Here is a 21,421-nt window from a genome sequence, read left to right as displayed (position 1 = left end):
GATGTATGTGGTTCTTCTTCTCCCCATTTTATCCTCACCATAGCCCTGTGAGGCAGGTTAGGGCCAGTGATGGTCCAAAAGTGGGTTGAACTATGTGACTTTCACCTCCATACACTCAGCTATATTCTAGATGTGCCAATTTATCACAGTTTGAGGAGACGTTCCAGCTGGGGAAATGTCCTTGAGGAGGGGGTGGAGCAATGCTGGAGAGGAGGTGTGGCTTGTGTGGAGAGTCCTGAGGGCCAGATACAGATGTCTGGAGGGCCGCGTGGGGCCCCTGGTCCTGAAGTTCCTCATCCTTGCTCTAAACCACAGGCAACACTACATGTTCATTATATTTATAACCTATCATTATGAATAACAGGTAGCCGCTGATAGCCTTATCCTCCATGAATTTGTCTAATCCCCTGAGAACAGAGATGGAGAACTTGTTGGACTCTCATCAGTCCCCTTCAGCCAGCAGGGGATGATGGGAGTTGTAGTCCTAACAGCATCTGGAGGGCCACAGATTCCCCTGATCCCTGGCTTAGGAGAACGTGAGAGAACGATTTGTTTGGAACCAGAGTGCTGAGCAGAAATAACAAGAAGCAACATAACCTCCTGTGGTTTTTCATTTTGTGGGGAGCACAAGGCCTTTTCCTAAACTGCCTGTCAAACCCAGCCTTCTCCTCCCACAGGCACAGCGAGCTGCTGGGGCAGAAAACTGGCCTTGAGCAGCGGGAGGAAGCACTTCGGGGGCAAAAGGAGCGGCTGGAGGAAGCCGAGCGACAGCACCGGGAGCTGGCAGCACTGCATGGCCACCTCAAGGAGGAGCACGAGCGGTAAGGAGGGTGTGCCTGCCAGGGGTAGAGGTGGGAGCCAGCCCTTGTGGGCACGCCCCAAACCTGCCGATACTTATTATGTAGCGGTGGACAACTGGATCTGGCTAGCAGGCCAAGCTCTTTCCCCCTTCACCCTCATTGGCCAAGTGTAGCCACCCACCTTTCAATTGCCGAATCTCCCAATGTCATCAGGTGACCTGTTTGACCACCATCTTTTATTTACACCTGCGCAGTACTGAGGAAATGGGGTGAGCTTGGCACTAGGGCACTATCAGTCATTGCAGTTTATTTATGGAGAATAGCACTGGGGTAGAGGTTAGGCATGGGGCAGGGGACTTTTTCAGCTTGAGGACCGCATTTCCTGCTGGAGAACTTTCTGAGGGCCTTATTCCAGTGGTGGGCAGGGCAGCAGCAAAAGTGGGTGGGGCAATGGATGTAAATTTTACTGTTACTTTCTCTTATTCCTTTCTGTCTTCCATCCAGGAGAGACAGGAGCATTATTAGAGTTCAAGGACACATTCCAGGCAGGCAAAAACACTCCTGGAAGGTGGGAAGCGGGGCCAGCACAGGCCGTGGTCTGGGGAGAGTTCCAAGGGCCAGATAGAGAGGCCTGGGTGGCCACATTTGGCCCCCAGACCTGAGTTTCCCCACCACTGGGGAGGCCAAGGGGACAAGGACTTCCTTTGTACATGGCAAGCATTCTGTGACACTCCCAGCCTTCTACTCTGGGATAGCTCAGTTGGTAGAGCATGAGACTCAATCTCAGGGTGGCGAGTTCAAGCCCCACGTAGGGCAAAAGAGTCCTGCATTGCAGGGGTTGGACTAGATGACCCTTGGGGTCCCTTCTAACTCTACAATTGCATGATTCTATGATTCCCCAGGGTGAAGCAGGCATTGGGCCAGACAGAACGCGAAAGGGACGACCTCCAGGGGGAGCTCCAAGGAATGAAGAACCGGGTGACCAGCCTTCAGCTGGAGCATGCAAGGCTGGAGGCTGAGAGCAACGCCCTGAAGGAGCAGAACCAGCAACTGGACACGGCACTAGGGCGCCTGAGCACCCAGTGTGAAGTAAGGATACCCTCCCCATCCCCTCCCCTTACACATCACACACATCTTCTGGCCTAGTCCATGTCTGCAGCAGATCAAGTGGGAAAGCTGTTCGTTGGCTCTAACCACTGAGAATGCTGGTTATAATATGTGGGAATACCTTTTGCTACTTTCACGTGAAGCAGGCATATGTTGCAGCCAGCATCTTCTTAAAAAGAGGCATCCCCCAATGTCTCACCCACAGGAGGGAATGCCTCTATTCAAAAGTAGTTCATTCTCTGCATTTGGACACCTCTTAGATTATAACCAAATCTCAAATGATGGTTCCTGAGATCAAGGAGCAGGTTTTCCTGTGTTTGGATATAGCTGGGTGGGTGCCATTTTGAATCAAGATGGAGGATTGAACTTTTCAAAACTGTACAGTACTGATTTGGGGGTTTCTTAGAATTCCTAGCGTGGGTGGGGCTGGGGCAAACATAGGTGGACTAATGGACGAGGCTGTTGCCCTTTGTACAGTAGCCACAATTCCAGCCATGCAGAAGTCAGCAGTTTCTACAGCCACCCATCTCTCCAGCCTCCGTGCAGACAGGCAAGCAAGAAGCATTGTCACAGTGCAAGAGCACATTCCAGGCAGACAAAAATGAAACTGAGGAAGGAGCAGAGCAGAACCAGCAAGGGGAGTGGCCCGGAGAGTGGGCATGGCCTAGCAGGGGCAGGCTTTGGTCTTCCAAATTCAAGGCCAAAATTCAGCACCTCCATTACCTTTTGCCTTCCATTCTGCTCAGTTAACTACCATAGTTGCAACACCCTGCTACGCCCCCTGGGTTCAGCGCCCAGTGCAGTGGAACTGATCACACTGCCCTAAATTTGCCTCTGGGCCTAGTTGCAAGGGCCATATAAAGGGGTCTGGATGGCCACATGAAATTGCATGAAATATTTAGGTTTTTGAGGGCTTACATCCAATATGGATACTGCTAATAAAGACATGGGATGTGGGTGGCGCTGTGGGTTAAACCACAGAGCCTAGGACTTGCCAATCAGAAGGTTGGTGGTTCGAATCCCCACGACGGGGTGAGTTCCCTTTGCTCAGTCCCAGCTCCTGCGAACCTAGCAGTTCGAAAATGTGTCAAAGTGCAAGTAGATAAATAGGTACTGCTCCCGGCGGGAAGGTAAACAGTGTTTCCGTGCGCTGCTCTGGTTTGCCAGAAGTGGCTTAGTCATGCTGGCCACATGACCCGGAAGCTGTCTGTGGACAAACGCCGGCTCCCTCGGCCAATAAAGCAAGATGAGCTCTGCAACCCGAGTCTGTCACAACTGGACCTAATGGTCAGGGGTCCCTTTACCTTAATAGAGAGATGGAGAGGACATGTTCACACCTCAATAGTGTAGAAACCCCCCACATTGTCATCGCATGGTGCGTTCCTGCATCACATCATCCCTAGCTGAGGCAAGGAAATTGTATGGTGTGCTGACATCACGACAAAGGTGAGCATCCTCACACATGACAGGAGAGATGGAGAGCCCTAAATGCAGCGGTTCCCTTTTCGGCAGAATCCCTGTGCCAGCGTAGCAAGTTGAGTCAGCTTGTAGAGTTGGTAGCATGCGGGGTGTCGTGCATTGTGTGTTTGTTAACAGGTGGGTGTTAATTCCACCCGTTAATGGGACGCTCTTTCTCCCCACCTCCCACAACCCGTAGCTGCTGGCCCAGCTGAAAGGGAACCAGGAGGAGGAGAACCGACACCTTCTTCAAGAGATTCAGGTGCTAAGCAGAGAGAATAGACGCCTGCTGGAGCACAGCATGGAGAGCCGGGAGCATTTCCAAGAGGAGCAGCGCCAGTACCTGTGAGTGGGAGACAACCCACCTGTGAAACAAGTAGAGACAGATGCTAAGTAGAAGAAATAAATTGTAGCTGATTGACTGATGTATGAATGAAATCTGTGGGGAACCTCTTGCCCACAGGCCGAATTAATGCGTGACACTAAAACAAGTGGAAATAGATCTAAAGCTACGGTAGTTATTGATTAAAGGAATAGTAGCTTATCAGTTGATGAATAAATTCAATTTGCCAAGCAGGCATGGGAAGCCACTAGGCAATGGCCAGATTTGGCCTACCAGGGGTCCTGATTTAGCCCACAAGACCATTTCCCTCCACGTTTGTCATTTAAAACTGTAGCTGCAAAAGAACAGCCCTTAAAGTCGTTCCTGATTGTTTCTTTGCAAGTGTCGGTTGCCTTCAGTGCTGATTAAATTGAGTGCCAGATGCAAGTGTGTGACATCGGGTAGCTGATAGCGGTGTGGCTCTAGTAGATGCCTGCACATCCAAGACAAGAACTCCATAAGGGCCTCCTCTGAAGTTTTCTGCACTGTCCTGAACACCTCCAGCACCCCCTGCAGCCTGGGGGACCTTGGCATTAAATCCCACTCGGTTTCCTCCTTAGAGACAAACTGGGTGAGCTGCGTCGGGAGAAGCAGAAGCTGGTGGAGAAGATCATGGACCAGTACCGGGTGCTGGAGCCAGCACTTCCTCGTGGCAAGTAAGTCCAAGAATAATTTGGCAACTTGTGGTCCCTGGGGTCTTCATAAGAACCCTTAATGCATCAGCCCCCTCCAGCACAGCTAATGGTCGGACATGATGGCAGTTCCAGCAGCATCTGGAGGGATTGACAGGTTCCCCAACCTTCTGTTCTAAATCCTAGTGTTACACAAATTTTTAAGGTGCACACATAGCGGACACCCCCCACCCCACGCACATAAATTGAATCCTTCACCCTTCATAAATTAGGAAATATTACCGGGGGGAAATAGATACTTTATTTGAGTTCATAGAGCAATCCTGAAGCCATCCTGGCTTTCTTAATGAACCCAAATATTTTCTATGGAGTAGAAGGAAGTATCTTGGAAAAACATTTCCCAATAGTTCTTTTCACTTAAAAATCCTACAAATCCTTCAAATAGATAAACTTATCACTAGAATGGGTAGGCCTGTGGCAATGGATTCAAGAACTGAGATATTTACCATTTCAAAAGAATGGGCTGGGCTAGCTAGGAAAAGGCAATCAGCAAGCATTATCAGGTGTTTTGACAGACAGGAGACAAATGACACACTCAAATTTCTGTTGTAGACCCACCTCTTTCTCTGACATTCATATGATGCTTTTGAGTGGTTTTAGGCTGAGGGTTGGGTAATTTCTAACGTCTTTAAAAGTTGCCACATACCTTTGTTCTGGATTCTCGCCTCCTTGCAAGGCAGGGTGGTGGGGGGACTCTATTTCAACAGAAAGCAAAGATCAGCCTTGCATTTTTCAATTGGTTCTTGCCTCTACTCTTTCTTCTCTGACCTACAATGATACTGGGTCCCTTGATGGGGAGTTGGGCTGTAAAAGCTAACCCCAATGTTTTCTTATATCACTAGCAGAGCTTGTGACAAGCATGCTCCGATTGGCTAATTCTTCACCCTCCCAACACGTACCAGATTAAAACAGGGCCATTCTTTATACTCTCTTATTCCAAGGATAATCTTGTGGAGCTCTGATACAGCTTCTGATTATGCCAGAGATAATATAGCTATCATGAATAGTAGACGTAGCTGTATTTTAAAGTCATCCAAACTAGTAACTGTCACTTACCACTTCTTGAGAGAGCCAGTTCCATAGTCCAGGGATGCACTGAGTGTAGAAGGTCCTTCCTGTTAACTGTCCATTAACACCCCATCCTTTAGCTTCCCTTTTCCTTTCCTCTTTGCAACTCTTTTATTTCACCCGCTTTTTACCTCACAGGAAGAGCAACTGGATTGCTGAGAAAATACGGAAGCTGGTGAAACACCGACGGGAAGCCCCCCATGAGCAGCTGCGCCCCATGGCTGAGGGGGCCGGGAGCAGCGAGAGCCTAACAGGGCAGGAAGGACGTGGGCCTGATGGGACAGGTGAAGGAAGGGAGGAGAAAGCCGAGGCAGGGGCAGTGGAGAGGTTTTCACTCTCGGCTTTCACTAATATATTGGAAGGCATGGGGGCAGAAGTGGTGGCTCTCTGGAACCAGGGATGGGGAACCTCAGTCCCAGGGGCCAAACACAGCCCTCCAGGCCTCTCTGTCTGGCTCTCAACAACTCTCTCCAGGCCACAACCCTCCTTGAATAGCTTTGCCTGGCTGGAATGTATCCTTCAACTCTGATAATGCCTACTGCTTGCCTGGCTGGAGGACAGAGAAGGGTGTATGAATGGGTGTGTGTAAAGCAGCCTAATGTATTATAAAGGAAGATTGACATCTGTTGCTCTCCCCACTTTTGCTTTTGGCCCCAAACACCACTGGCATGACCCCTGCCGCTCCAAGCAGGTTGCTGGAAGGGAATACAGCCTTCAGGCTGAAAAAGATCTCCCTATCCTGCTCTAGAATGGTGTTGGACTACAACTCCCAGCATCCCTGACATTTGCCATGTTGGCTGGGGCTGGTGGGAGCTGGAGTCCAGCAGCATCTGGAGGGCCCACAGGTTTCCTGCGCCTGTTTTAAGGTATTTTTGTTTCCTTTTTATAATTGTGTATGCTCTCCTGGCGATGTTTTTACACCAAAGGGCAATAAATGAATGGAAGAAAGAAATTAGGACCACAAACAGAGATGCTTTTATTCCAGGATCATAACCGCACAAGCATGGAATTTTATGTTGTGATCAGAATTCACTCTCCCAAAAATTGTAGCTTTCAGTTATTTTAAACAGACGGTGCAAGTTTCTAGCCCAGGAAGCTAAGAGTTTGGGTGCTCCTCCTTTATGGCAATTAAATAAATAAATAATTCTTGACCCTTCTTATTGTAATACTATGCTTTTAGTCCGTATGCCGCCTTGTGAAGTTTTATATAGGAGTGCAGTTTATGAATATTTAAATAAAATTTAAAATAAATCATATGAAATGCAGAATAAATGATGCAGATTAACAAAACATACAGATTGGCATAATGTAAACAAGGCTGTAGAATTTTCTTGATGCAGGATTTATTTGTGGAGCAAAGTGTTTAATGTTGTTTTTAAAAAGCATTTTAGTGTTGTATTTCAATTTCTTGTGAAGGGTGGGTGAGTAATCAAATTGTTTTTAACAACAAGCCTTGCAGAGAGGTTTGGGGCTTCTCTGTCTCAGGCACCACCTGCCCAGCTCTGCTGTCTCCTGACTTGCCTCTTTTCTCCTCTTAACCCCGCTGCCCTCAAAGTTTCCAGCACCCCCAGCTCACCAGCCCCTCTCCGCAAAGCAAGCAGCACCCTCAGTGTTTTGGATGGCCAACAGACGCCCTTCCGCCGCCATAGGCTGAGCTCACGGCTGCCTGCGGTGGAATGCCCAGGAGAAGAGCAGGACACCCCTCGCCAGCGCTTCCGCCAGCGCCGTCTTGGAATGCTGGGGGGTTCCGTCGAAGAAGCTGCGGCAGAGTGGGAAGTTCCGAGCCAGACTTCCAAGAGCGACAAGGAGAGAGGTGAGATGAGAGATGGGGTGGGGAGAGCCCGTGGGCATAGCCGGGGGGGGCAGGGGGACCTGCCCCCTAAATCAATACAAAACCTTGCCCCCCCCAAAAAAATCTTGGCTATGCCCATGGGAGAGCCTATGCAGAGGGATGGGTAGGTCTGCATTTTGGGAAAGTGGGCCTTATTTTTGCTCAGGACCTCCAAATCAGCTTTGGTTGCGTAACCTGAATTCGCTGTTAGGTGATGGAATCTCTCGCTTGGGAATAGTGACTATCTGGAAAGGCCCGATTAAGTGGAGGTGCTGGTGGTGGAACCTAGGACCTCCAGCATGAAAAGCAGGTCCTATGGCAAGAAATTTGTGGTTCCTTCGCAACTGTTGTTTTCAGAATGTGTTAGGAGACGCTCATAACAAATAAATCCTTGTTCTTTACCAAAATTAGGCCTCTGCACCCTAAAGCAGGGGGTGGGGATCAAAATTATAAGAAGATAGATAGATTTTCTAATACACAGAAAGCAATAATAATAATAACAACAGCAAAGGAGAAAAAGAAGAGATCAAAGCAAGAAAAGAAAAAAGGATACGAGGCTGTAATAAATATTTTCACAGAATCCTAGAACTGTAGAGTTGGAAGGGAATCTTGCTCACAGCCATCCCTGTGTGGGCTCAAACCACCAACCTTCTGGTTAACAGCCAGATGGACAGACCCATTGCCCCACAAAGCTTCTGCAATTCATTGTGTGTTTTCTGTTTTGGTTTTCTCAGGACCGCCACTGGGTGAGGAGGAACAAACCCCCGAGCGTCCATCGTGATGTTGTGGAGGAAGAGGGCTCACCCTCTCAGATTCTCCAAACCTGAACTGATGTGAACATCCTATTGGAACGATGGGGAGGTATTAAATGAATGCAAAGCACAGGGTGTCATTTCGGTGGGTGCACAGATGCCTGTGGGCAGTGGGGCTGTCAGGACAGGACTTTGGGGCAGACATCCAGGTCCCCACTCAGCCAGATGAGCAGGAGCACTCTCCCTCCCCTCAACTGCAGCAGGGCTACTGGATCGCTGCATTTTGAAGCAAGTGATGTAATACCCTCTAAAGAAGGTGACCCAGTTTGAACAGCAGGTGTGGGGAGGGGCTGAGTCTGAGCATCTGCAACCATAGATGTATGTAATATGTATGAAGGGTGATGGGCCCGAATTGTTGCAGTTAAGTAATGTATTTAAAAATAAAGTTTATGGTTATTTATCAATCCAGTCTTTCTGGGAGTGGAATGTGAACAGCACAGAACATCACATTGGTTTAGCACCATGACATTGCAGGAGGTGCATGAAATCATTTTCCTACAAAAGAAGCAGGGCCGGCCCAAGCATTTGGGAGAGTGAGGAGGCTGGTTTAGCATGCCACGAAAGAGCAACAAACTGTTATTTATTATTAGTAGTGCATTTTTACTGCCAGGGAACGGGAGAGGAGCTCACAAAGGTGCCAACTTATTTTGCCTTTGGTGACATAACACCTTGGCTGATGTCCCTTCTACGCTTCACATTTAAAGTAGCATTATATAACTTCGACAAGGAAGAGCTGTTCCTATGTTTCCATGTCTTCAGGGAATGCCCGTAGCTCAGTGGCAGAGCATCTGTTTTGCATGCAGAAGGTCCCAGTCTCAGTCCCTGGCATCTTCAGGTCAGTCGGGGGGGGGGGATCCAGTTGAAAATCCTGGATGGCTGCTGCAAATCACCTTGAACATTTGCTAATGCTTCTTGCTTTCCTGCATGGAGAGGATAGAAATGGTGTGTGAGAGAGAGTATGTATAGAAACTAGCCTACTGTATAAAGGTAAAATGTGCTTTTAAAACAACTGAGAGCTGGAAGCCCTTCCTGACCTGTGGCACATAACCCAGAGATCAGTCTGGGCTGGTGCTCATCGAGTCTGGTGGTGTGGAAGGCAACGCCAACAGCAGGGGGCACCAGAGCCAATGATAGGTAAAGGTCAAGGGACCCCTGACCATTAGGTCCAGTTGTGGCCGACTCTGGGGTTGCAGAGCTCATCTCGCTTTATTGGCCAAGGGAGCCGGCGTACAGCTTCCAGGTCATGTGGCCAGCATGACTAAGCCGCTTCTGGCGAACCAGAGCAGCGCATGGAAACGCCGTTTACCTTCCCGCCGGAGCGGTACCTATTTATCTACTTGCACTTTGATGTGCTTTCGAACTGCTAGGTTGGCAGGAGCAGGGACCGAGCAACGGGACCTCACCCCGTTGCGAGGATTTGAACCGCTGACCTTCTGATTGGCAAGTCCTAGGCTCTGTGGTTTAACCCACAGTGCCACCCGCATCCCCTAGAGCCAATGACAGGCAGAGCCAAAGAATCCTAGTTTTGCCCCCATCCTCCTCCCCCTCTCTGGTGAGTTCTACATGGGGCAGTACTGAGACAACAGAGGAGGAAGCTGCCAGGCAGGACCACCCACTGGACTGACTGCAAGAAAGAAGGCAACCGGGAGGGGGGAGGGAGGGGATAGCTAATGGCAGACAATGTTGGTGGGGCAGTGCCCCATATGCCCTCATCACTGTAGTAGATCCTGATCTATCTACCTAGGTACAGTTTTAAGCTTGCACCCCACCAACCTGAGCTGCCCTTACTTAGCCCCCGCCTTCCCTTTCTTCTTACATCTTGTCCAGGGGGTGGCACAGGCTCTTGTCTTCTCTCCCTAGACCTCCATGTTGCCCCTTGTAATCCCTGAGCAGGGATAGCGGCAAAACTAGACACTGAGCCATCTATAGCTTAGTTAGTAGAGCATGTGGAGACTTAATTTCAGGGACACGGGTTTGAGCCCCACATTGACCCTTGTGGTCCCTTCCAATTCTACAAATCCCATGGTTCTGTCTCTGCCTGTAACTGGCTCTGGCGCCACCTACTGTTGGGCTCCCCTGCCTTCGGCCCCACCAGACCAAAGAAGCTGCAGCCACCGCTATCACAGGCAAAATATTGTTGTTGTTTTGTTGTTGTTGTTTTGTTGTTGTTGTTGTTACCCCCCATCTGGCTGAGTTTTCCCGGCCACTCTAGACGGCTCCCAACTGAGCGTTAAAAACAATACAGTGGTACCTCGGGTTACATATGCTTCAGGTTACATAAACTTCAGGTTACAGAATCCGCTAACCCAGAAATAGTGCTTCAGGTTAAGAACTTTGCTTCAGGATGAGAATAGAAATTGTGCTCCGGCGGCGTGGCAGCAGCAGGAGGCCCCATTAGCTAAAATGGTGCTTCAGGTTAAGAACCGTTTCAGGTTAAGAATGGACTTCTGGAACAAATTAAGTACTTAACCTGAGGTACCACTGTACAGCATAACTGGGAGAGGTGCGAGCTTCAAATAAATCTGGTTCCCAGTGAGGATGCAAACTGAGTGTGCAGCACTTCCAAAATACACGTACACTAGCCACTTCTGCAACATCTGCTTTAAGTTCCTACACTCCACTAGCTCTCCCCCCCCCTTAGCATAGTTTTGATTTCCTACCAGAAGAGGCCAAAGACAGGCTATTTCATGGCCTAGTTGCCGATTTTTCTCTTCCCTTGCACAATCCCTTCCTTCCTGTTTCAAAACGCTACAGCTGACACAATCAAGCTAGCCTAACGATTGTTCCACCATCCCTCTCCATCCATTCCAGCCAATGTTCTGTGCACCTTGCCCCAGGCAACACCTTGCCCCAGATATGCCTCATTGACCACTTTGATTTTGCAGAACTGCCACTATTAAAAGGGCCACATAGTATTTGTTTTACACTTGTAAGGAAGAAATATTTTAACGCGGTGACACTTACCCTCCTGACCTCTCCGCCACTTGACATTTGGGCTAAATAGATCATCTTGGCTTTCACTGTACAAAATGTTTTCCGAGCCTGCTAAAATCTTTTTTGTCTAGACAAGCCTACACTCAGACAAAAACCGGCATGGGTTTTAACCTGTCATTTTAGCTTAACTGCTGGCTTTAACTGCATTTTGATTTTTTAAAATGTATTGTTCTTAAATTTTATTGTATATTTTATTGTTTTTTTGTAAGCCACTTAGAGGTTTTACTTACATGGGGGGCGGGGGGGAAGAACCGTGTGTGCCACATTAAGCTTCTTGGAGTAAACGATAACAAAAAATCAAAGATGGAGCAAAAACATTCTACTCAATTGTGACCAAAAAAAAAAGTTTTTGTGAGTAAGCTGACCTGCCCAGGCTGATCCTCATCTCCCATCCCAACAATCCACATGGGAGATCTTGGGAAACTGGCAGAGTCCACTTAGCAGAATCCACAGCAGAATCTGGGAGCGATTTATTGATTGATTTGTTTGTTTGTTTTATTATGTATTTTGTGTTCCCACTTTTATGCTGTAAACCCCCCTGTGATCTTCGGATGAAGGACGGTATGCACGTTTAATAAATAAAGAATTATATAAATTCCAAAATAATATATAAATAGAGTTATGCCAATCTCCATGTAGCAGGATGGCTTATTGTGCTTCCCATATTCTGGGTCCTGTGCAGAGTCACCATACCATCATTTCCATGTGCCATGTATAACCTCCCCATTTATTTAACTATCACATTTTTATTCTACCGTTCCTCCAACATGGTTCTTTCCCTCCCCATTTCATCCTCACAGCTGTGAGGTAGGTTAGGCTGAGAGGCAGTGACTGGCCACCAGGATCATCCAGCAAGCTTCATGGCTGAGCAGGGATTTAAACCCTGGTCTCCCAGGTCCTAGTCCTCCACTCTAACCTCTACACCACAGCAATAATTCACTTGCACAAAATTCTATCTATCTATCTATCTATCTATCTATCTATCGGAGTCCTGTGACCCATTGAAACAAATGGACATGCCTAAATATTGCATCTAAGTTTTTCTCCGAGTAGAGCCACTGAAATTAAGGGTCCTAAGTCAGTCCTGTACAATCACTCTAATGGGTCTGTAGGACGAGCATTGGCTGCAGGTACAGCCCCTAATTTGGACCCATTCATTCCAGTGGGTCTACTCAGAGTAAAACTTAGGTGGCGAAGATCCCCGGGAGCAATCCCACTCCTGCAGGGGTGCAAGGCGCTGGACAGCGAGAAAAAACACCGCGCGCCTCCCCAAGAAGCAGCGTGTCCCTGGGATTGGCCGAGACGGGCCCCGCAGGAAGTCCGAGCGTGTGTGCGTGTGTGGTGGGAATCCAGGCACTGGGGTGACACGGAACTTCGGGCAGGGGGCGCGTTAAGCAGGAAGGGGGTCCCCTGTCCCTCCCTGGGGCGGGTCCCCTGATTTCCCTGGGCTTTTTCCTCCTCCTCTTGCTTGCTGTCACATTCCTGCCGCTTGAGTCAGGCCTGGAGGCGGCGGAGGCAGCGGCGGCGGCGGCGGCGGCGGGCTGCTTGCTGCACCAGGAAGCGCAGGGCCCGCACCATGTAACCAAAGCGGAGGAAGGAGGAGGAGAAGAGCGCGAGAGGAGGGCAAGGAAGGGAGCAAGGAGAAGCCGGCCTGGCCATGGGGGACGGCGGAGCCGAGGAGGAGATGGTGGAGCTGCCTCTCACTGACGGTAACCAGGCGATCGAGGGGGAGGAGAGCCGGGCATGTGTGTGTGGAGGGAGGGGGCAGCTGGGTGGGTCCCCCTTGGCGCGCGCGCGGGCGGTCCTTGGAGACGTGGAGCCGCTGGCCCGGGCGCCCCGGGATGGGATCTCCGGCGGGGCGCGCGGGGTAGGGGCTGGGGTTGGCTTGTTGAGGGTCCCGCAGATGAGAATCTGCGGAAGGGGGTCAGGAGGACGCCCGACCCTCCAGGCGGCGCCTCCTCCTCCGGGAATGACAAGATGACCCCTCAGGGCGCACCGTAGTGGCGGCGGCGGGGTGGGACCTTGGGTTTCGGCTCAGGACCCGGTTGGAGGCGCGTGGAGGAGAGGGCGCTGCTGGAGCGCAGGGAACGCATCGGGGGGCGTATCGACCTGATCCGAGGAAGGCGCACGTTGAGAGACAAGGAGGTGGGGGGTGTCGGCTGGTTGCACGGCTTCTTATGGGCGCCGATCGCGGTGTGTAAACACGATCGGGAGTGCGCGGCGTTCATATTTGGAGTGAGATCAAACTGGAGCGCGTAAACTGGAATAGGGGTTTTGTCCGCGGTGGGGACAACGGCACGCAGGTCCCGCTTCTCGTCCGTGATAAAGGAGATTGGGGGTGACTGCAGATCTCGGTGCATAAACTGGGTCGGTGGAAGGGAGGAGAGCGAGAGTCATCTTGGCGGTGATGCACAAGATTTCGGGGAGGGCGGATAAACGTGACCTGGGCGCAGGAGGAGGAGGAGGAGGAGGAGAGACACCAGTTGCTTTCTGCCCTTGCTAAAACAGCCAGCTTTGCAAAGAGAGCGGATATCCCGGCTCGGCTGTGCCCGGAGACCTTTGCCGAGAGACAGAGGGCGCGATTGGGCAACGCTTAGACCCGCCTGGGGTTGCGGAGAGACGTCGGGAGTCGAGAAAGAGAAAGAGAACCCTTTCCTATCCCACCCGAGGGCCTGGGAGAGTGTTATCTTTCAAAGTGGCGGAGCTCCGCCCCTAATTTATGCACGCCCCGCCTCCCGACCCAGCTGGAGTGGGGGTGGGTGTTGCTGAATCACCAGCCCGCCCCCGCCTGGATTGGCAGGTGGGGGCAAGGGGAGGGAGCCGTAGGGGCGGCTGGAGGCGGTTGGCAGGTGGGTGGTGGGAAGTGGTGTGTGTGTGTGTGTTTGTGAGAACAGTGTACTGGCGAAGGCTGTCTGGAGTAAGAGATCTGCTCCTTCTTCTCCTCCCCCCACTGAAAAAAAAGTCGGCTCGCTGCAAGAGAGGGGCTCTTAAAACGATCTGGCCATCTTCAGCATCCGTGCATCCTCCATTTAAAGAGGGGTGGGGAAATAGCGAATAATAAAGGGTAGTTGGTACCAATGATTGCATGCAAACTTGCAGGGAAGCCACCATTTCTGATCCAAACATCTTGACCTTTCACTTCCAGATACAACTTTGTGTTGGTGGGTGCTGTGATGATGAGGCATAGGTCTTTGCTCTTAAGGCAAGGGTGGGACAGCTCTGAGTCCCGCAGATGTGGTTGGGCCCCAACTCCTATCAACCCCCTCCAGCATGGTCAGTGGTCAGGGATGATGGAAGTTGCAGTCCAACAGCATCTTGGGGGAGGGACACAGGTTCCCCAGCACCTCCGTCAGAGGTACTTTCGTTTGTTGATTTGCATAATCCCACCATTAAAAAAAAGAAAAGAAAGGTTGAGCCTTGGCATAAATAAAACATGGTATCCGATACCACTCTTGGAGTAATTTTTGTGTGTGTGTGTTTGTGTGTAAAACCTTTTTTTCTGTTCATTGTACAGATGAGAGACAGAGACCCTGACAGACTAAAAACCATTTATTTACATCAATCATGGGGAACCTTGGCTGTTTACCCCAGATGTGGCTGAACTTCAACTCCCACCATTCCTGGCCATTGGCAATGCTTGCTAGGGTGGATGGGAGTTGTAGTACAATTCTATGATTCTATGGACATTGGATGGGCCAAAGGTTCCCCACGCCTGATTTACACACACCGCACACAAGAGGCACATGTTTCTCAATCCTTTTGGCATATGAGAAGCAGAATGTGAGAGTCTGGCAGCAGCATCCTAACTGTACCTTGCATGCCAGGCTGGGGCAAATGTCTTAATTTGGGCGAAGGTTAGGAGTTGCTCAATCTGACTGTCTGTCGGGCCATGTCACTTCCTTATGCATGACCTGAAATGCACTCCATCCCCTCTCGTTTCTCCTTCAAATGCACTTGAATATCTCAGTCATATACAGGTAACTGCACCAGGCAGCGTAAGCTATAGTTAACTGCTGCCCTCCCTCCTCCTCCATGCACCCCAGTTTAGGGCAAGCCAGGTGGGTTTTAAAGTGGAGTTGTCTATAGCAGCTTTTGCCACTTTGATGCTCTCCAGACTCTTTGGACTACAACTCCCATCAGTCCCACAGCTAGCACAGCTGTAGTCTGGTGGGCACCTGGTTGGGCAAAGGTGTTGACTCAAATGTGGAACTTCCATGTTGAGAAGTACTATACCTTTGAGTACTAGATGCTGAGAACAGAGAGCAGGCCTTGCTTGTGAGGAAGGCAGTATACTTTCATGCCTTGCTGCTGAGTTTCCCAGAAGCCTCTCTTGCAGACAGAATGCCAGATTAGATGGACTTTGGTCTGATCCAGCAAGGCGATTTTTACAGTACCTGATCTTCTCCTGAATATTTTCTCGTAAAAAAAGAGAGAGAGAGAGCTTTATATAACAGGAAAACAGGGGACCTGTCTGCTTGCAAACTGTATTTGCTAGAAACTCCTTGAGGGCAGATGTACTCTGCACATGCTCAAAGTGAATGTTACCGTTGTTGTTTCAGTTTATAGCCCACCCTTCCTCCCACCTCCCACAAGGGTAACAGAGCTGAGGCTGCTGGCATTAAAAGCAGGTTCTTAAGGAGACCTATGGGGAGACAACTGTATTTTAAATACACTCAAGAGACTTGGGTCTCTTATTTAGTGAAATGCTTTGAGCCAATAAATAAAACAAAACTAGCTATTTGCGAGGGGATGAAAATGAGGAGGGTAACAATTAAAGGCAAACACACACACACACAGAGCTTTTTAAAGCATGACATATAAGACTAAGAAAATATTGATACCCATGTATAGGTCACAGCCACATGTATTTAAAGCACCAGGATTCCACGGCAACTGTCATGGCTTTCCCCCAAATATTCCTGGGAACTATTCCCCTCACCACCCTGTTTTAAAGTGAAGATGTGGCCATAAATGTGCAATTAGCAATAAATTAGAAAACACTGTACAGTGGTACCTCGGGTTAAGTACTTAATTCGTTCCGGAGGTCCGTACTTAACCTGAAACTGTTCTTAACCTGAAGCACCACTTTAGCTAATAGGGCCTGCTGCTGCTGCCACGCCGCCGGAGCACGATTTCTGTTCTAATCCTGAAGCGAAGTTCTTAATCTGAAGCACTATTTCTGGGTTAGCGGAGTCTGTAACCCGAAGCGTATGTAACCCGAGGTACCACTGTAAGCTATAAGCCACCGGGCGGCAGCCCTACAGAGGGTGTTTTGTAGTGGCTGCGTTTTTGTGGCAGGCCTTCTTGGGCTAGGTGTTCCTGTGGGCAAGTGCGGGCCCGTTTTTCCCCCTCTCAGAGTTGGCCAAGTTGTGACTCATAGGCCGGAAATGGGGCCTCCTCCCCTGTGCACCCGAGAACCCCAGGGAAGAGGGTGGGGACGGGTGCCGTGCGAGAGCAAAGGGAGTGTGCCATGAGGAGAAGGAGGGCCAGAAGTGGCTCAGCACCATTGGCACAATGCCCGCCCCCGTGCCCCATAGCCAGAGATTTTGTGGTGGGTCCTGGTGGTTGGGCCTAAGTGTAGACACTCGGGAAAACGGGTGTAGCAAAATGCATCATTCGCAAGATCCGAAGGGCCGTATCCAGCTAAATTCCACTCAAGAGTAGACCTATTGAAAATAGTAGGCTGAAGTTAGCCGGGTCCATTAATTTCAATGTGTCTGCTCCAAGCAGGACTAACATTGGATACAGCCCAAGGTATTTTTTCAACACACTACAATATATACCCAGGGTAAATGCTTTCTGTCAGTTTTTCTAATTTTCTTTTCTAGAAAGTTGTTAAATAAATAAATACATAAATACATAAATAGTGACCACCTTCATTAAAAAACGGGCCAGCATGTTTAATTTAAAAGTTATTTCATTCCTCTTAAATCACTTCAATACTGTTCCAAAAATAATAAGCACCAGTCTCTTGTAACACTTTGTAAATCTTCTGAACGTAAATTGTTTTAGCTTATTTCAGTATTGTAATGGTACATTGCTGTAACCTGCCCTAGGACCATATGCTGAAGGCTGGTTAAGATATAGTATCTAATAATATTATATTTATTATTAATACTTGTAATAGCAATAGGCCCCAGAATGCCAGAAGGCAGAATCAAATTTAACTTCTTTATGAGTAAATGAGAAGATTATGGCTCACATTGCCAACTCCCCTGCCTGGCCCTTCTATCTCCATTAAGTAAAATATGTGGGCCCCAATCCAAGTAAAGTTTGTGAAGACTAGGGGTGGTGTCACATAAGTCCATCCATTGAAATGAATGGACCTCAGTCATGTTAGTTAATTTCACTGGGTCTTTGATTAGGACCAATGCAACACTGGATCCAGTCCTAAGCTTGCAATATTTCTGCACTTACCTGGGAGTAAGTCCCATTGAACTCAGCAGGGCTTTCCTTCGAGTAAACATGTACTGTATAGGTTTATGATGTGGATCCCACTGAAAGCAAGGAGGTTGGCAATGAACTTGTTCCATTAGTTTCAATGGGAATCAAATCATGACCAGTGTTAGTTGGACTGGGGTTTTAGGCTGTAATCCTAACCCCACTTACTTGGGAGTGCACCCCACTGAATTGAATAGGACTTACTTCTGAGTAGACAAGGTTAAGTTTGCACTGTTGCTCTTTATCCTTTTCATTTTTAATGGAAAGCTGGAAAGTAAGGAAAGGGGTCTTGGAGGTCTCCCTGATGTTCAGCCTCTCCTTCCACACAAACCCAGCTCTACCTTGTTCTTCCCATCTGAAAAGTGTATGTTTTTGGCTTTCCCCTCAACAGCAAACTTGACAGGCCATGAAGAGAAAGTTGGCATGGAGAATTTTGAACTACTCAAGGTCCTGGGCACTGGAGGTGAGTCGAAAGCAGCTGAATAATAGAATCTGTTTTATTGGGGGAGAGGTAATACTGCACACAAATGCATAACAATCAATAAGAAAACCAAAGTTGTAAAGCAGAAGTCGAAAACAAAGCAGTGTTGCAAAAATATATTTTGATGATTGACAGAGAGCTTGAAACGAAAGATGGCATATGTTTAGGCTCAGTTTTCTAAAGTGGTCAGAAACTGAAGGTGGAAAAATGAAATTCTTTGGAGTTGCTTGCTGATATTCTGCAAGGCAGGGACGGGAAACTTTTTTTTTAACTGAAGAGCCATATTCCTTTCTGGGCAACCTTCTGAGGGCCATATGTGGAGTGGGTGGGTCAACAGATGTAAATATTACATTTGTACATTAGGCTAGTTTCTGCACTCATCTGCCCTCTTTACCCTTCATCCTGACTAGCAGAAGGCATTTTTGGGGTTCAAGAACACATTCCAGCCATGCAAAAACACCTGGGGGGAATTGGGGGGAGGTCAGTGAGAGGTGTGACCTGGGGGATAGTTCTGGAAGGCCATACTCAGCCTCTGAGCCTGAGAATTCCCTACCCCTTTTCTAAAACAATATCATTGAGTTACGCATGCTTTCGCCATATGGACTTGCTTCCTTGCTGAGGTCTAACAATGGCTATTCATCATGATACCTAAACAGAGCTCTCATGTGCAAGAGCACTGTACCTCTGAATACCCAATGCCGGGAACACAACAACAGAAAAAAGCTATTTGTTGCTTCAGCTTGCATTTGGACTCCTTTGGAGCATCTGATGGGCCACTATGGGAAAGAGGATGCTGGAGTAGATGGGTCTTGGATCTGATCTGGCAGAGCTGTTTTGTTCTTATGCAGGGTCTGCGCTGGGTGTCCCCATCATCAGAGACAGGGCCTTCTCAGTGGTGGCACCCAGGCTTATGGAATCCCTCCCCCCGATATGTTCATCTGGAACTCATATTTCTCTCCATTCAATGGCAAATTTAAACAGTTCAATTCTGTCAGGCATTTGAGGAAAAAGAAGTTTGAAGCCTTCTAAGGACACTGCTTTGCTCCTGCCTTATTTGATGTTCCTGTCTTATAATTATAATTTTATTTATTTATTTATTTATTTATTTGAATAATATTGTGCTGTTTTTGTTAGCTACCTTGAATACTTTTGACAGAAAGGCACAGTGTAAATACTTTAAAGACATTCATCAAATGACACAAATCAAATGCTTTCCACACGCTGCAATTAAAAGAAGCAATGGAACTAAGAATATGGGAAATAGAGGCAGTCACTGGGTAGGAGTGGGGAACCTTAGACCTCCAAGATAAATGGATTGGGACCTAATGCCATCAGGGGTTTTTATGCGCTACTGCTAGTGCGATCTACACCTGAAGAGTGAAACTGGTGTCATGCAGCTGATGGAGGCTGGTAGAACTGTTTTAGGCTGGGTGGAGAAAGACCTCCACCCCATCTCGCACCCCACCCCAGCCAGCAGGAGAGACCAGAGATTTAGATTGCAGCCTATTACAACAAAGGCCGTGTGTGTGTGTGTGTGTGTGTGTGTGTGTGTGTTTTAAAAGGCCTGATTGGATTAAAAGGCCTTTCTCCTAATGCCCACAAGATAGCAGGCGTAGGGGTTGAGTAGGGGGGTGGGACTCTGAGGATGGCCATCCTAACCCATCTGCCATTTCAACTCCAGCCTACGGAAAGGTGTTCCTGGTTCGCAAGCTCAGCGGTCACGATGCCGGCAAGCTGTATGCTATGAAGGTGCTGCGCAAAGCGGCCATTGTGACCAAGGCCAAAACAACAGAGCACACGCGCACCGAGCGGATGGTTCTGGAACATGTGCGCCAGTCGCCCTTCCTTGTGACGCTCCACTACGCCTTCCAGACAGACTCCAAGCTTCACCTTATCCTAGGTATGAGCATTGTGGGGGTGCAAACCGGGGGGACGGACGGACATGGAACTGGGAGGATAGATGAGGGGAGGCAATGGTTCTGTTTCAAATAATATTTGTTATGGTTTTACTTAAGTATTTATTTTGTGGTTTTGTATGCTGGTTTTCAGTGGGGTGGAATGACCACACAGTGGTTTATATTTATTATTGTTATTACTGCTGCTGCTGCTGCTGCTAAATGCAGTGGTTCCCAGTTAGCTAAGTACTGCAGACCCACTGTTTTTCAAAAGCCAAGCTGTGGACCCAAAAATTTTGAAAATTTTGATATCTCTATGGTAGCTTTTGTTATGTGAATGGTGCCACAAGACCCCTTGGGTGGGTTGTGTAGACCCCTTGGGGTCCATGGACCACCAATTGGGAACCACTGATTTAATGTATTTATATCCCTCTTTTCTCCCAAACTGGGACTCATCAAAATTAAGCATAGCAATAGGAACAAAACAAACCCCAAATAAGAATACAATTAAAATCCCAGCAATGAAATAATAACAATCAGCATAAAACACAGAAGGACTAGAGGTTGGAGGGTGGGGAAGTAAAATTAAAATAAATATGGTCTCTGAAAGGTTGGGGGCGGGAAATAAATATTTAAGCATCTGTATATCACTTTTCGTAAACAACTTCTCTAATTAATTTGACAATTTGTTTAAAAGACAACAATCATATCAATTTCTGGGGGGGCGCTCTTTATTCATAAAGACAAAATAACATCAGTAATAAGGAATACGTTAAAACAGAAGGAGATGGCAATGGGAGAACTTTGAAAAAAAGTCAGGGAAAGTCTTTAGTCCAGAAACTGAACACCCCCCAAAGCCTGGGTGAATTTAAAATGAAGGCTTCCCTCTGGAACAAAAAAAGATAACAAAGAGGATTTGCATGAGAGAGATATCTCCCTGGCAAGTGAGTTCCAAAGGCGGATCATAACATACCTCATCTCAGATGATGTAGAAACCCCTAGAAAGGCCTGTGAGGAATAAATAAATAACACTGCAGTTTCATTTGGAAAAAGTATCCTGGCCCTAAGTCATCTTGAACAGGAATTCCTAACCATTTTTGGTCATGAACCCCTTTGAGAATCTGTTGAAATAGTAATAGTAATAATAATAATAATAGTAATAATAATAATAATAATAATAATAATAATAATAATAATAATAATAATAATTTATACCCCGCCCATCTGGCTGAGTTTCCCCAGCCACTCTGGGCGGCTCCCAATCAAGTGTTAAAAACAGTACAGCATTACATATTAAAAACTGCCCTGAACAGGGCTGCCTTAAGATGTCTTCTGAATGTCAGGTACCGTATTTTTTGCACCATAACACTCACTTTTTTCCTCCTAAAAAGTAAGGGGAAATGTCTGTGCGTGTTATGGAGGGAATGCCTACGGGTGGCACGCCTATGGATTTTCCTCCT

At 48.1% G+C, this 21,421-nt stretch overlaps 2 protein-coding genes and 1 long non-coding RNA gene across 4 annotated transcripts in view; 2 read left to right on the top strand and 1 right to left on the bottom strand.

The window, feature by feature from the left end:
* The window catches only part of CCDC88B (coiled-coil domain containing 88B), a 32,643-nt gene extending 24,089 nt beyond the window's left edge, over positions 1–8,554 (top strand). The window contains exons 20-26 of the mRNA XM_083590957.1: positions 678–821; positions 1,703–1,889; positions 3,565–3,710; positions 4,308–4,403; positions 5,646–5,791; positions 7,063–7,320; positions 8,073–8,554. Of these exons, the coding sequence (XP_083447083.1) occupies positions 678–821; positions 1,703–1,889; positions 3,565–3,710; positions 4,308–4,403; positions 5,646–5,791; positions 7,063–7,320; positions 8,073–8,119 (1,024 nt within the window). The 3' untranslated portion in view covers positions 8,120–8,554. The remainder of the gene's footprint in view (positions 1–677; positions 822–1,702; positions 1,890–3,564; positions 3,711–4,307; positions 4,404–5,645; positions 5,792–7,062; positions 7,321–8,072) is intronic.
* A 142-nt stretch (positions 8,555–8,696) lies between these two features.
* Positions 8,697–15,498, bottom strand: LOC310752041. The gene is made up of 2 exons (XR_014542816.1): positions 15,378–15,498; positions 8,697–9,070 (listed from the first exon to the last, which is right to left on the bottom strand). It is a non-coding gene; the product is annotated as an uncharacterized lncRNA (long non-coding RNA).
* Positions 12,373–21,421, top strand: part of RPS6KA4 (ribosomal protein S6 kinase A4) — a 38,717-nt gene continuing 29,668 nt past the window's right edge. The window contains exons 1-3 of one of the 2 annotated variants that reach the window (XM_083591102.1): positions 12,373–12,853; positions 17,977–18,048; positions 19,748–19,966. In XM_083591102.1, the coding sequence (XP_083447228.1) occupies positions 12,802–12,853; positions 17,977–18,048; positions 19,748–19,966 (343 nt within the window). In that variant the 5' untranslated portion in view covers positions 12,373–12,801. Of the gene's footprint in view, positions 12,854–12,956; positions 13,290–17,976; positions 18,049–19,747; positions 19,967–21,421 lie in introns of those variants that run through there. The other variant, XM_083591103.1, reaches the window with a different exon arrangement.

The sequence above is a fragment of the Podarcis filfolensis genome (assembly GCF_964270895.1).
Source record: "Podarcis filfolensis genome assembly, chromosome: 16".
Classification (NCBI taxonomy): domain Eukaryota; kingdom Metazoa; phylum Chordata; class Lepidosauria; order Squamata; family Lacertidae; genus Podarcis; species Podarcis filfolensis.
Note: the sequence above shows the minus strand (reverse complement) of the source record. Positions and strands in the feature narration are given on the sequence as shown.